Source organism: Henckelia pumila, chromosome 3 (assembly GCF_033568475.1).
Source record: "Henckelia pumila isolate YLH828 chromosome 3, ASM3356847v2, whole genome shotgun sequence".
In the NCBI taxonomy this organism is placed as follows: domain Eukaryota; kingdom Viridiplantae; phylum Streptophyta; class Magnoliopsida; order Lamiales; family Gesneriaceae; genus Henckelia; species Henckelia pumila.
The window spans coordinates 83,718,551-83,734,664 of NC_133122.1; the positions used below are offsets into that span (position 1 = coordinate 83,718,551).

General features: G+C 36.2%; 2 protein-coding genes across 2 annotated transcripts; both read left to right on the plus strand.

Annotated features, from left to right (window-relative positions):
* Nucleotides 1-2,267: 2,267 nt before the first annotated feature.
* On the plus strand, nt 2,268-6,583 carry LOC140889122 (uncharacterized). Its single transcript, XM_073296830.1, has 9 exons — nt 2,268-2,345; nt 2,805-3,239; nt 3,618-3,733; nt 4,123-4,208; nt 4,356-4,507; nt 4,892-5,386; nt 6,038-6,233; nt 6,275-6,460; nt 6,507-6,583. Exons 1-9 carry the CDS (start codon nt 2,268-2,270, stop codon nt 6,581-6,583), a joined length of 1,821 nt encoding a protein of 606 aa, XP_073152931.1.
* Nucleotides 6,584-13,507: 6,924 nt separating this feature from the next.
* LOC140889123 (uncharacterized) lies at nt 13,508-15,739 on the plus strand. The gene is made up of 4 exons (XM_073296831.1): nt 13,508-14,036; nt 14,117-14,221; nt 14,411-14,711; nt 14,854-15,739. Exons 1-4 carry the CDS (start codon nt 13,508-13,510, stop codon nt 15,737-15,739), a joined length of 1,821 nt encoding a protein of 606 aa, XP_073152932.1.
* The last annotated feature ends 375 nt before the right edge of the window (nt 15,740-16,114 follow it).

Genomic DNA, 16,114 nt, shown 5'->3' on the forward strand with positions numbered 1-16,114 from the left:
GAATTACGTGGAATTTGTTGTTGTTTGTGTTGGATGTTAGGAGATACAACGACTACCGAATGTTTTATGGATGGAATCAAAGGGGTCAAGAAAACGGCGAAGCGAGTGAAGATGGTTCAAGATTTTTGAAGAAAATATGAAGATGGACCCGAGCAGCATGTGCGCCCGCACATGGATTACGCGCGCCCACATGTTACCTGAAGAAAGTGTGGGAAATTCCAGAGAGTCATGCGCTCCCGCTCCAGGAATGACACGCGCCCGCGCATGATCGAGATGTTTGAATTGTCAAGGAAGAACTTTATGCGCGCCCGCGCGACTTTTGAGGCGCGCCCGCGCGTCGCTGAAATTCTGACGAACTATTTCTGTAATTTTGGAAACTTTGGGATATCTTTGGTCTTATTTTAGACGATTCTTATGGGGTATTTAAGAGAGTTTTTCTGACATATTGAGGGTTCTAGCCGCCGCACACAACAACACTTTTGAGAGAAAACCTTGTGAGATTTCTAGATCGTGAATTGAAGATTGGTTAACGAAGACGGAGCTTTTCAACCGGACACGGAAGAAAGACTACGGCTTTGTTATTTCTTTTTATTTATTCCTTTTGTTTGTTGAATTATGTTTGAAATATTGAACATGATTTAGGTTGCTATGAATTTGAGTATGAACTAAACTTTTTAAGTCTAGAGGTTGATGTAACCTTGTTAAGACGTATTTATGAATTATTAATTTTATTGGATTGAGTTCTTCTAAATTAATTATGATTCTAGTTTTGAAAATTTTTTCAATTTACTGGCCATAAATGGATTTGTCATATTTATTTAGAATCCGGCACTCCGGAGAGGGGATTTAGAATAGGATCGATAGAATTCACACTATTAATTGTTTATATGACTCGAGAGAGCTTATAAATTTAATAAAGCCTAGAAAGAACATTATTTTACACATATCACTACACGTAAATTCTCAATAGGGATATTAGAATTGATCGGTGGTTGATACACTCTATTTGATACTCGGGAGAGGGAAATAGTATAATCTATGTGTTCTTGGTTATTAATTGAAATGAACTCATGAAAATAGATTAATTAGGAATGAATATTGTCGAGACCAGGTGAAATCAAAACCTCTAGACTATATCTCTCTGATTGATAATCTCTTAAAATTTGTGTGTGTGTGAGCTTGATAATTCTTTACTATTTATTTAATTTCTCTGCAAATCTCCAAAGTTTAATTTCTAAATAAAATTAAGACTATTCTAATGAAAAGTATTGAATATTTTCATATTACTCCTCGTGAGATCGACACTTTACTCATTCTTTACTAAAACTTGACACTCGTACGCTTGCAAGTATTATTCACAACAAGTTTTTGGCGCCGTTTTCGGGGAGTAATTTTTTATTTTGTTTAGTCTTGTTACCAATTACTCTAAGTTTTAATTTAGAGCTTCTATTTATTTTATTTTAAGTACTAATAAATTGTTGTGTTCTTAATTGAATTTTATGCGAAGATCTCAAAGTGCAAATTCTTTACTATTTGATCAGGAGATCGAGAGAACTGCACGTGCTTTAAGAAGAGCTAGGAGAGAAGAACAACAAAACATGGCTGAAAAAAATGTCAATGAATTGCCCTTGGTGCCAATCAGAGATCATTTCAGGCCGACGATCCAGGCTCATTATTCTGGAATCGCTCGAGGTACAATAAATGCCAACAACTTCGAGTTGAAGCTGGCATTAATCAACATGGTTCAGCAAAACCAATTCAATGGAAGCACCACAGCTGATCCTCACTTACACTTGCGCACCTTCCTAGAAATTACTGATACGGTAAAAATAAATGGTGTTTCTGAGGATATAATACATTTACGCTTGTTTTATTTTTCTCTCAGGGACAAGGCACGGAGCTGGTTGTAGTCATTGCCGCTAGGAAGCATCACTACTTGGGAGGGAATGGCAGAAAAATTTCTTGCAAAATATTTTCCACCTGCCAAATCCACCCAACTGAAGATTGAGATCAACACATTCAGGCAGATGGATTCTGAACAACTTTATGAGGAATGGGAAAGGTACAAAGATTTTTTAAGGCGTTTTCCTAATCATAATTTTGTAGATTGGGAAGAAATAGAGCTTTTCTACAATGGGTTGAACACGCCTACAAGAATGTCCGTGGACTCTGCTGCTGGTGGTACCATATTTGCCAAGGACCCCATTCAGGCCTATGAGATGCTTGAACAAATGACTATCAATAGTTATCAATGGCCATCTGAACGTATGGGAGTCAAGAAGGGAGTGTATAGTGTTGATCCTCTCACTTCCATCACTGCACAGCTATCTGCGTTGAGTACACAAGTTGCAGCTCTGAACAAGGTGAATGTAACAGAACCTGCAGGTGTGTCGGTTGCCATAGAAGAATCTCATCCACCTGAAGAAGCTCAGTACATAAATCCCAGAGTCTATGGAAATTATCGAGGTAATCCTCCACCCAATACTTATCATCCTGGCTTACGTAACCATGAAAATATTTCCTATGCCAACAACAAAAATGTGTTGAATCCCCCTCCGGGATTCAATACAAACAAGGGTGAAGGTAAGGCGTTTTTGGAGGATGTTGTCGCTACATATGTCAATGAATCTAACAAGAGGATGTCGAGGACTGAGACTCGAATGGACAGCATGGAGACACACATGTGCAATTTGGAGGCTATGATGAAATCTATGGAAACACAGATTGGGCAGCTTGCAAATGCTTTGAAGGATCAAAATCGAGGACAGTTTCCCAGCAATACTGAAGTGAATCCAAAATAACAGTGCAAAGCGGTGGAGTTAAGAAGTGGTAAGAAGTTAGAGGCTGAGGATCAGAGCACATCCAAGGAAGTTGAAGAACCAGTGGTTGAAGAAATCATTGTTGAAGAGCCCAAGAAAGAATCTGAATCAAAACCAATGTACAAGCCACAACTTCCTTATCCACGGCGGTTCAAAAAGAAGGCAATTGATGAGCAATTTTCCAAGTTCCTAGACATCTTCAAGAAGATACACATAAAAATTCCGTTTGAAGATGCCTTGGAACAAATGCCAAATTTTGCCAAGTTCATCAAAGATGTTATGTCCAAGAAGAGAAGACTGCAAGACAATGAAGTGGTGAATCTGACAGAAGAGTGCAGCGCAATCCTACAGAAAAAGTTGCCAAAAAAGCTTAAGGATCCAGGGAGCTTTACTATCCCTTATTTAATTGGTGGTTCTAAAGTAAATCGAGCTTGTACAGGGCTTTGGAGTTTGGAGAAGTCAGAGCAACTACCATCACGTTACAGCTAGCCGATCGAAGTATCACATACCCACGGGGTATTGTGGAGGATGTTTTGGTGAAAGTCGACAAGTTTATATTCCCAGCAGATTTCGTGATTTTGGACATGGATGAAGATGAAGAAACTCCCTTGATTTTTGGGAGACCCTTTTTAGCCACTGCACGTGCGCTAATTGACGTCCACAAGGGAGAGCTCACACTTTGAGTTGGTGGTGAAGCTGTGATTTTCAATATTTATCACACCATGAGGGGCCCAAACGAGGTAAGTACATGTAAAAACATTGAAATTATTGATTCTCATAATTCTTTTTCATGTGCAGGAATCACTGATCCACTCGAAAGATGTTTGGTGGTGGATGAGGTATTTGATAAGGAAGAGGATTGTGAGCTACATGAATAAGAAGCATTCCTTGACGGAGCTCCGAAAGAAAAAATGGTGAGTACTAAGGAATCTGAAGCATTGAAAAATAGTGCACCAGAGGTATCTGCTGAAACTCATGATCTTAAAGAATTTTCTGCACATTTATGTTATGCATTCCTTGGTAAAAATTCTACGTGTCCTATGATTATTTCTGCTCAACTGTTTGCTGTAGAAAAAGATAAGTTGCTGAGAGTGTTGAGAAATTTTAAAACTGCTTTAGAATGGTCAATTTTTGATATTAAGGGTATTTGTCCTACAATTTGCATGCACAAAATTTTGATGGAAGAGTCTTATACCCCTTATGTTGATCATCAGAGGCGGTTGAATCTCGCTATGAAAGAAGTAGTTAAGAAAGAGGTTTTAAAACTGTTGAATGCGGGAGTGATTAATGTTATTTCTGACAGTATTTGGGTGTCTCCTGTTCAAGTTGTACCTAAGAAAGGTGATATTACTGTGGTGAAAAACAAAAATAATGAGTTAATCTCCACATGTACAGTAACTAGCTGACGAGTCTGTATAGATTATAGGAAGTTGAATAAAGCTACTCGTAAAGATCATTTTCCACTTCCTTTCATTGATCAAATGCTTGATAGACTTGCTGGTTATTGCTATTACTGTTTCTTAGATGGTTATTCAGGTTATAATCAAATTTCTATCGCATCGGAGGATCAGGAGAAGACTACTTTTACGTGTCCCTATGACATATTTGCCTTCAGAAGGATGCCATTTGGTCTGTGTAATGCACCGGCAACTTTTCAGCGGTGTATGATGGAGATTTTTGCAGATATGGTGGAAGACATGATGGAAATTTTTATGGATGACTTTTCAGTATTTGGTTCCACTTTTGATCATTATTTGCATAATCTGTCTCTTGTTTTGCAGAGTTGCCAAGAAAAGAATTTAGTTCTCAATTGGGAGAAATGTCATTTTATGGTTCAAGAGGGCATTGTCCTTGGACATAAAGTGTCGTCGAACGGATTAGAGGTGGTTCGAGCCAAAGTGGTTGCAATTGAGAAGCTTCCACCGCCAAAGAATATCAAGGGCATCAGAAGTTTCCTAGGCCATGTGGGGTTCTATAGTTGTTTCATCAAGGATTTTTATAAAATTACTAAACCCCTGTGTAATTTGCTTGAAAAAGATTCAACATTCATATTTGATGATGATTGTTTGCAGGCCTTTGAAAAGATCAAGACGCTATTGATCACAACACCCATCATGATTGTGTCGGATTGGAATGAGGCCTTTGAGCTGATGTGCGATGCTAGTGACTATGCAGTGGGCGCTATATTAGGCCAGAGGAGAGATAAGATGTTTCGAGCCATCTATTATGCCAGACGCACCATGGATGCCGCACAACAAAACTACACTACTACAGAAAAGAAGATGCTTGCAGTGGTTTTTGCTTTTGATAAGTTTCGTCCCTATTTAATTGGCACTAAAGTAGTTGTTTACATTGACCATGCAGCAATTAGATACTTATTTGCCAAGAAGGATGCCAAGCCACGCTTGATAAGGTGGATTCTACTTTTACAAGATTTTGATTTCGAGATTAAGGTTAAGAAGGGTAGTGAGAATCAAGTTGCTGATCACTTGTCGAGATTGGAGTTAGAAGATGTTAAGGAAGAGGAAAGCATAAAAGAATTTTTTCCGGATGAACAGATCTTCCAGGTAAGTTCCTCTATTCCATGATTTGCTGATATTGCTAATTTTTTGTCTTGTGGTGCTATGCCTCCAGAATTGAACCGACATTAGAAAAAAAATAAATTTCCATGACGTTAAGTTCTACTTGTGGGATGATCCTTATGTTTTCAAACGTTGTGCCGATCAAGTGATTTGGAGATGTGTGGCGGGGCAAGACGCGCTTGAAATTTTAGAACAATGCCATTCAGCGTCATATGGAGGACATTTTGGAGCAATCCGTACTACCGCTAAGGTACTACAATCTGGTTTTTATTGGCCTACATTGTTTAGAGATAGTTATACCTTAGTCAAATCATGCGATAAGTTTCAAAGAACGGGGAATATATCTAGAAGACATGAATTACCTCTCACAAATATTTTAGAAGTGGAATTATTTGATGTGTGGGGTATTGATTTTATGGGTCTCTTTCCCCCTTCTTTTGGGTATACTTATATTTATTGGCAGTCGATTATGTGTCGAAATGGGTGGAAGCAATTGCCACCTCTACTAATGATGCTCGTGTTGTAGTAAAGTTTTTGCAGAAGAACATTTTTACAAGGTTTGGAACACCACGAGCGATAATCAGTGACGAAGGTACGCATTTTTGCAATAATATTTTTAATACCTTGCTCACTAAGTATGGTGTCAGGCATAAGGTGGCATTCGCATATCATCCCCAAACCAATGATCAAGTGGAGATTTCTAATCGAGAAATCAGGCAAATATTGGAGAAGACGGTTAAGAAGAATCGAAAAGATTGGACAATCAAGCTGGATGACGCGTTATGGGCTTACCGCACTGCGTTTAAAACACCTATTGGGATGTCGCCCTATGGTTGGTGTTCGGTAATGCATGTCATTTGCCTTTGGAGTTAGAGCATAAAGCGTTTTGGGTTGTCAAGAAGCTGAACATGGATCTCGAAGTATCCGGGGAGTTGCGAAAATTACAGTTGAATGAACTGGACGAGTTTCGAAATGAATCCTATGAGAATACCAAGATCTACAAGGAGCAAACAAAGAAGTGGCACGACAAAAACATTGTACCTCGAGAATTCGAACCAGGTCAGAATGTATTGTTGTTTTACTCCCGTCTGAAATTGTGTTCCAGGAAAATTGAAGTCTAGATGGTCTAGACCATTTACGGTGGAGAAGGTGTATCCGCACTGTGGTGACCTCGGGTGCTAATCTCATCTTTAGAGGCAAATTAACATTTAATCATAAGGAATCACACTTGAACGAATAAAATCAAAGACTGAATTTTTTTTTTTTTAAAAAAAAAAAAAACAGCTCACACACGGACCTTGGTCTGGACCCTGCACGGACCATTGCACGGGGTCCGTGCAGCTTTTGTACAAGGGTCTGTGCCAATGGTTGAAATAAAAAACAAAGGAATCGCGGAACAGAGAACACACGGACCCTTACACGGAGGCTTACACAGGGTCCGTGCCTTATTTTCTCAAAACAGTTTTGGGACAGAGTCCATCCGGACCTAGGCACATGGCATGCATGGGGTTCGTGCCCTGCGTATAAAAATCAGTCTTCTTAAGCTATCAAGTCTGAAAAATGATATAATCTATCATATAAGCTATTCAACATGATTCTACATAATTGACATGCATTTAAATATCAATCTACATACATGTAGTACATGAAATCTCAAGTATATGTCAATACTTGACAATAACAACAATATACAAATGTTCTTGTTGTTCTAACATGCTTTCCAAATTATAGACTACATGTCATCTGCTTAAAAACCCGAGTCTCCACTTCTAATCTTTCAATCTCGTGCAATCCAAGCCAAATCTTACTTGCTTATGCCCCAACCTGATGCAATGCACACATACAAACAAAGCAACAGCCGGATAACTCCGATGAGAATAAATCTCAGTATGAACGACATGCATATACATCATTTAAGCATATTAAATCTATATTCCAAATGAATCTTAAATCTCAAATCATGTAATAACAGGTAAAACATGATAGTATATTCGTTCATCTATAATAAAATAATACCAAGCATATAAACTCATTCAAATCGTGAATGTCATAAAATAACATGCTAGCATTTATAAACGCATATTCTAAACCATAGAAATCTCTAGGTTAATGCACAAATGCAATGCATGTGCCAAGGAATAGGCTATCAAATCTGATATCAATAAATCGTAGTTCTGGGATCCCGGGGAAATAAAATCTTTAACTAACCACCGACTCTCCCAATCGAGGTGGTGTTAAATATCTCAATTCCCCTGACTTTGGTGCAACTATAGTGAGTCATCTAGCTCTGAAAATAAATCTATATTCCATGCCATGAGCCATCTGACTCTGGAAGTAAATCTACATTCCATGCCACTCAACTACAGTTCTTCAAACGTCATCTGCACTCTAGGCCATTCAGCCCTCTGTGCTTATCAAGGTAGGGTTCAAGATGAATGCAACAGAATCTGGATGCATCAAACCATACATAAGCTAAACACAACATCTTGAATATAATCATATGATCATATAATCACTCAAGGATACCGACAAATCTGTAAGCATCACCTGGAATACGTAAAACATATTCAATACAGAAAATAATATGAATCAAAGATGACAAATAAACATTTACATAAATATTCTGGGAATTCAAGAAGATATCTATTTTGAATAATCTATCCCATTTATGTAAACGTAAACAATAACATATATTAAACATGCATGTATGTGATTTTAGGCAACTCGATAATCAGAAACAATCTCGAGTTATTCTGCCCATCTTATTAATGTCTATTCATACATTTCAATCTTGAGTTTAGATGATCCAAGTCTGGACAAATGACATCAAAGAACTTCTATCAAAATCTGCTCAAAGAATTACAATCATTCAAGGCAAACTAGCTTCAAAACTTCTTCCTTCTTTCTTGGTTCAAAGGCTAACTTCTCGAGCTCGCCGACTCGAACTCGATCTCTTGCAATTAAAATCTGAAATGCATTGATATCTAATTCAATATGAGCTTTCAATATCATTTCATTCTTATGTAGGATCAAACAATCTAACAACTTGATCCCGTGACCAGAATTCAAACCGACGGCGTAACGGATCAAAACCGGAAATTCTAAACACATGAATATCATCAATACTATGATCTCAACATGATAGCATCACCAAATTAGCAGCACAATCTCGAAATCATCATCCCTAAAAATTCAAAATTTCGAAAATTCTTTCAAAAATCGGAAACATGTTCAAACGACGCTCTTTTCTCGATCCGTCTTAGATATGCTATCGTTGTATATACGAGAACATGATTATACAATCAAATCTTCAGTCTAACAACAAAATAAAACTCAAACATGGCAGAACTTCTTAAAACTTACGTCAAAACGTAGCACTCGGAGCCGTGATCGCAAATATATGCTCAATCGGAAATTCTACCGGGCGGATCGATTTTTATCGGAACTTGAATTATAAAAAAATGGCTTAGAACCCTTCCCTTTCCTTTCTCTCGTTTGCTTCTGAAGTTTGGCCTGCAATCTGATCATTTTCTACAGATTACACGTTTAAAAACACAAGTTGCAAAGAAAATTGCACTTTGGCCCCTAAACTTTGGCATAATTGCAAATTAGTCCCCGGACAAGCGATTTAATTCAATTTCAATCCTAAATAATTTAAGAATAGTATAATTTAAGTCTAAACACTAAATATTCTCAAATTAAATATTCTCAGGTTAAAATTAAATAATTTCGGACCTTATCGCATTTTAGTCCTTGAATTTCTCAATATTTGCAAATTGGCCCTTGCTCGAATTTCATCCTCAAATTAAATCCTTGATATTTATGATCTTGGAATTTACATCTTAAATTTCATAAATATAAATTCAAATATTTTTAATCTTTTAATTTAAGTATTTCGAATATTAAAATTCGAAAATCCTCAAATTAAATATTTTTGACCCGAAATTAAACTCTCTAATTTCCATAAATTCTTAAATTCATCTTTTCACTCTTATTCGGAATTTAAATCTTAAATCTCGTCATTAAGAACTTAATATTTTCGGGCCTTACAATTCCTCCCCTCTAAGGAATGATTTTGTCCTCGAAATCGCATTCGATCTTACTGCTGATTCTCGTCAGCGGTATAGCTAACTGAAGTAATACTTACTTCAATTCTGTGAGCTTTAGATATTTATTCTGATATCTTCTCTTCAACCGTATCTTAATCTTCTTTCTGATCGCTTCTGCAATCATATCTATTCTCCTGAACATATAATCACTGAGTCAACTTAGATCTAAGTTGTTCTTTCTCGTGATCTAACTCTGTATAAGTTAGTCGGCTTCTCTTAAAATTTTATTTGCTTTTGTTTTATCTGAATTGAATGCACATGCATATTCAAGCTGACATTCTTCAGCCAATGTATATGGATAACAATTCATCTATCTGACAATTCAAGATTGAGTATTAATCAATAAGCTAGATCAAATACTCACAGGGATCAATTATTATTTCACTTCTGAAATCTCTTTCTGAAATGATGCTCGGGAAAAGAACTTCTTTTCTGATCATTCTGTTCAGGCTTCAAAATATATATCTATTGCTCATTTGCTAACTCTGTTTGTGCTGCTCTTGTCTTATCCTGTTCAAATCAATCTTCACATTCTTTATTTTTTCTTAACTCACATCTGGTCTGATAGCTGATACTTCTGACATATCATTTTAAAAAGCGTTGTCAATAAGCATTTTTTTGGGGTCAAAGACAACGCTTTTCAAAGTGTTGTCTATGAGCGTTTTTTTCCCCATGTATCACAACACTTTTTAAAAAGTATTGTAGAAAAAATATTATTTTTATTTAAAATAAAACATAAAATAAATAATATTTCCTTAGCCCAATTAGATCCCCAAATCTCAGACCCCTTCTCTCGATCGCGATTTCTTCTTCCGACATATCCCTTAACACCTTTTTCTCTCTTTCAATTCAAAATCCCATGGCTTCGATTTTTGCTCGATTCTTCAAACGATTTTTGAAGTGACTCCGACGATGAATTGGTTGACACCTCGCAATGTTCTCGCTCGAGCCGTCGGAAAGCCCACCTCGCATCTTTACTACAGGTGAATATCGATCGCGATTTATTTTTCCGACATATCCCTTAGTTTCCTGTCACGTTTGAAAAAATCCCAAAATACCCAAACCCTTGTCACGATTTCTCCCCTTTTTGATTTTCAAAGCAACTTTTACGATTTGAAAGATCTCTTTTACTTGGAAATTTTTCGCAATTGAAGTGCTTTTATTGCTTTTTTCATCTTGCTGTTGTATTTGTAACAACCGATTTTTCAGTGCATATTTACCATCATTATGTTATAAAATATAAATTTTATTCTTAAACCACTTTTTGGGTTGAACTTAGCCAGCAAAATATTCGTAACACATTATATATATATATATATATATATATATATATATATATAAGACGGAAACAGTAACGAAGATAGCACAAAACTACACTGCTTGTTTTCAAAAAAATTCACGATGCAGTGATTTTGAAAAAATTCACGATGAAGTGATTATCTAGATCCTTACAATTCATGTTTCAGTAACGAAGATAGCACAAAAAAATTCGAAAAAATTGGTTCCATTACCAATTTTTAGGTGTGATGGAAGGGATTTGTTTCCATTACATATCAAGTGCTACTTTAGTCTAATCAACTTTTTGATAGTTTCTGATTTTCTCACCTGCTCGAACTGCTACACAAGTTCTGATTTTCTCACATGCTCGAACTGCTACACAACAAGGCTCTGGAAAGCTTGGGAGGTGGAAAATTAGATTTTTGTCCACATAGAAGTATGTGATTTTATTCTATTAATGTTCTTGCTCCACGCCATAATTTGTTCCTTGATGTTTAATTCTTGACATTTTTTATGTGCAAATATGCATCTTCAATTTCAGGCATCATTTACGCTTTCACAGTTCAGGATTTAGAGATTTGATCTTGATTAAGAGCTTTTACGCTCTGTGTGAATTTTGATTCATTCACACTTTGTTTCAGGTGAGTGAAAATCATTTATATTTGCAGAAAAACATATATGCTATTGTGGATTATGGTGAATTTATGTCTTTGTAAAATCAGATTTCATCAGTTTACATTAATATGCTAATTCTAAACATTTCACATGGGAAAATGATTAACGCAGTAGAACTTATAAGATGAGTGACATAACTCTAATGGATTAAAAGCATACCTTTTTTGCTTCGGCCCTAAGCAGGCTTTGTTTGTCCAGCCTTGAATCCCTCTAATGTGTTTGTATTGTAAAGAAGTCCAGGGAGAGACAAAACCTGCCATGAGAACAAAAGAAACACTGCTCAATGATTAAGCATAATCACTATGTATTGTCATATTTCTTAGTAATGAATAAATAACCGGGACATAGACAAATAAGTTTGTAACTAAATCCATTGCAGTGATTATTTAATTGCTGGCTCTGCATCTTCATTCTGATTTCAGCAATGTCTATTTTAAAACTTGGGGATAAACCAGTTAGGTGGTGGCATTTAGAAGCAGCAACAGCCGGAAAAATTTGTGGTTGATTTGGATAGGACTACTATTAGTTATAGAAAAGCTTACAACTTGCTTGATAAATCATGAAGTTATATTAGTTTCTTGTTACTTTTGCTCACTCTTAGGCAGTAGTATATGATAGAGGTTATGTGAGTGGGCAGCATACTGCTGGATATTACTTTAATGATCATCATGGCGTTCTATTATTATTGAACTTTGTGCACTTAATCTTTGTTAAATTTTTACTTTACGGTGGTTGATTGCAGCCCCTTTCAAGTTTGATTCCTCATCTCCAATGATTTAGTGTTAAAATGTCTGCGGTCGCTGAAATTTTATTCTGAAGGAAGTACCGAAATTGAATCTGCTCTTTTGCTGTTTTAGAGTTCGTCTTTTCTTTATTTTAACAAACATAAATTTTATTTGTATTTCAAACAAAGAAAGAACTCGAATTCTTTGTCTCCTGGTTTATGCTTGTCTGTGTTATTTGGTTGCTTTATTATTAACCTTATCTTTTTCTTTCAAACAATAACGTGTCTGTATATCATCTTTCTTGAAAAATAGACAAAAATGGTAGTTGAATCAGAGTTGGCCGCTAAAAGGCACAACTTGCTCTGTTTTTTGGGCTGCTCAAAAGGGTTTTTTTTACATGCGAATAATTTATTTTGTTAATCTTTTTCTTCGTCCAGTTGATGTGCTAAGGCTGCAGCGCTTCAAACTATCTTGGATACTCAAAAGTCCCTTGCTTGCCTTTTTTCTGGTAATCCAAACTTTTTCTTTCTTTTTTTCCCCTCCATAACACTTGGTTGGAAGAGAGTCTTAAGAGATGGAAATGAAATTTACTTTCCTATTGCATCACATCTTTCATTCCATAGATTGATTATGAGTTATTGTATACAACTCGATTTGTATTTTTAAAAATATTAATTTTTCATTAAACAATATAGTTGGTTTAAATTATGATTTCTTGTCCATTAGCATATAAATTTTTTTTTTTGCATGGGTCGACATTAAATTTTTAATTTTGGTTTTGTAATGCACTAACTTAATTTTTCATATTTTGGTTTTGTAATGCACTAACTTAATTTTAAATAGGACAAGTGAGAGAGTAACCTTACAAATAAAGGGAAAATCACCGTCAGTTTGAAAACAACTTCTTTTGAAAAATGAGACCAGATTTTAGATTCCAATTTCATTGTCTGCTTTCTTTAAGTTTGAAAACAACTTCTGAAAAATTAAAAAGTATTTTTTTCGTATTATTAATTTACGTTACTTGTGTATTATATTGGTTTTATTGCAAATGATTCTCAAAGAAGCTGATCGAACAAGTAACAAGAATGGACAAAGAATGGATGTCAAAGTCTCGGTTATCACGTGAATATGAGCATGGAGTAGAGTCTTTCTTGCAATTTGCAATAAAAAATGCCGAGGATCGGGAAGCAATATCTTGTCCATGTACAAAATGTGGTAATCTGAAGAAGAAAAAGGTAGAGACTATAAGGGCACACATGTATTCTAATGGTATAGATTTGACATATCATACTTGGATATGACATGGTGAAAAGTCTGCGATGAAGAACTCAAAGAATGCGATGAAGAACTCAAAGAATGATCGTGATCAAGAAAGGGAAGATTTACCAAAGTTTGACGCCGAGGAACCAATAGATATGGTACATGCTGCATTTGATAGTTATGCTGATAATCCAACCACATTCAAAAATCTACTTGAAGATGCTGAGAAACCTTTATATCCTGGATGCAGTAAATTTACAAGGTTATCTGCAGTTGTGAAATTATTCAACTTGAAAGCCAAATATAGTTGGAGTGACAAAAGTTGCGCCGACCTACTCAATTTTTTAGGAGAAATGCATCCAGATGACAACGAATTGTCTTTATCTTTCTACGATGCAAAGAAAAGCTTGTGTGCATTAGGGATTACTTATGAGAAAATCCATGCTTGCCCTAATGATTGCATCTTATACCGGAAGGAGTATGAGGATTTTAACAGTTGTCCTAATTGTGGGATGTCAAGGTGGAAGATGGGCCAAAAAGATACGATAAAGGAAGGAGTTCCTGCAAAATTTCGAGATTTGTACGAATGTTTCGGAATAAGGAGTTTTCCAAGGAGCTGACTTGGCATGCTGGTAAAAGAGTTAATGACGGATACTTACGCCATCCAGCTGATGCACCTTCTTGGAAATTAGTAGATCACAAGTGGCCAAATTTTGCTGCTAATTCAAGAAATCTTAGATTGTCCATTTCAGCTGACGGGATCAATCCCCATGGTATGATGAGTTCTACATATAGTTGTTGGCCAGTTTTAATGATCACTTACAATCTTCCCCCGTGGTTGTGTATGAAGAGAAAATTTATGATGCTCACAATGTTGATTTCTGGTCCCAAACAACCATGAAATGATATCGATGTTTACTTAGCACCTCTAATCGATGACTTGAAATTCCTATGGGATACAGGTGTTGAAGCATATGATGCATATAGACAAAAAACCTTCTCGCTCAGAGCTATCTTGCTATGGACCATCAATGACTTTCCTGCATATGAAAACATGTCAGGATGTATTGTGAAAGGATATCACGCATGTCCGATTTGTGGTGAAGAAACATATTCAACAAGGTTGAAACATAGCAGGAAAATATCGTACACAGGCCATAGAAGGTTTCTACCTGCAAATCATCCTTATCGAAGGCAAAGAAAGGCATTTAATGGGGACCAAGAGTTCAACCCTGCACCCAAACCATTGAGTGGCGATGAAGTGTTAAAAAAAAGTCGATGGAATTCATTGTCATTGGGGAAAAATGAGAAAGAAGATTCAGTCCACGAAGGATGATGTAAAACCATCCTTCAAAAAGAAATCAATTTTCTTTGAACTTGAGTATTGGAAACATCTATATGTTAGACATGTTCTTGATGTGATACATATAGAAAAGAACGTCTGTGAAAGTCTTCTCGGTACGTTGCTTGACATTTCGGGAAAAACAAAGGATGGAATTGCAGCTAGATTAGACCTTGCTGAAATGAATTTGAGGACAGATTTGGCTCCAGTGATGGGGGAGAAGAAATCTTTTTTGCCAGCAGCATGTTATACACTTACAAAAGATGAGAAAAGAAAGATTTTGAATTCTTTGTCAGGAATGCAATTACCTACATGTTACTCATCCAACGTTAAAAACTTTGTTTCGATGAAGGACTTGAAACTTGTTGGCCTTAAGTCACACGACTACCATACTTTAATGCAACAATTACTTCCAGTGGCCATACATGGTGTCTTGCCCAAACATGTCAGAGACTCCATCACTCGTTTGTGCTTCTTCTTCAATGAGCTATGTAATAAAGTGATGGATCCCTCAAAGTTGGATGAGCTGCAGAGAGAGATTGTGATCATATTGTGTTTACATGAAAAGTATTTTCCACCTTCGTTTTTTAAAATAATGATTCATTTAACAGTTCATCTTGTGCGAGATGTGAAATTATGTGGCCCAGTTTGGTATAGGTACATGTATCCCTTTGAAAGATACATGAAGATTTTGAAAGGTTATGTGCGAAATCGCAATAGACCGGAAGGTTGCATGGTTGACTGTTATATTGCTGAAGAGGCGGTTGAATTTTGCTCAGACTATCTTGGTAGTTTGCACACAATTGGGATCCCTACAAGTCATCGACAACTAGAAATTACTAAACCTTTTTCGGCTGCAGTTGTGCAATCCATTACTGAGGATGAGTTGCAACAAGCACATCGTTATGTATTGGAAAATGATGTTGACACTGATCGCTATATCGAGTAATTTCTTCCACTTACTAATATGTTCATTAAGTTTTCTTAAATCTACATGTTAGCTTATTCTTAATAATAATTTGAATAGGGAACACATGGCATATTTGAATGCAAGATTTCCACAAAGGGCTAAGTCCAAGAGGTGGTTACAGGATGAGCATAACCGAACGTTTAGTACCTAGTTTCTTGATCGTGTGAGTTCATTTATTATCACAATTGGCGTACATTTATTATCATGACTGTGCATAAATAATAAGTTATCACATAAATAATATAGGTTGCATGTGTAGATGATCATTCCAATTATCAAGTATCCGAAAGATTAAAGTGGATGGCGCGTGGACCTTCCAAGCAAGTCTTAAAGTACTCTAGTTATTTGATTGAT

Bases quoted from the DNA above. Each gene is read 5' to 3' on its own strand.
- LOC140889123 (XM_073296831.1), top strand. From the start codon at position 13,508: ATGAAGAACTCAAAGAATGCGATGAAGAACTCAAAGAATGATCGTGAT. The intron at 14,037-14,116 runs GTTTCGGAATAA...TACGCCATCCAG, and splicing joins ATTTCGAGATTTGTACGAAT to CTGATGCACCTTCTTGGAAA. The intron at 14,222-14,410 runs GTATGATGAGTT...TATGGGATACAG, and splicing joins TGACGGGATCAATCCCCATG to GTGTTGAAGCATATGATGCA.
- LOC140889122 (XM_073296830.1), top strand. From the start codon at position 2,268: ATGGGAGTCAAGAAGGGAGTGTATAGTGTTGATCCTCTCACTTCCATC. The intron at 4,508-4,891 runs GTGGAAGACATG...GATTGTTTGCAG, and splicing joins TGGAGATTTTTGCAGATATG to GCCTTTGAAAAGATCAAGAC. The intron at 6,234-6,274 runs GTTGGTGTTCGG...CTTTGGAGTTAG, and splicing joins TATTGGGATGTCGCCCTATG to AGCATAAAGCGTTTTGGGTT.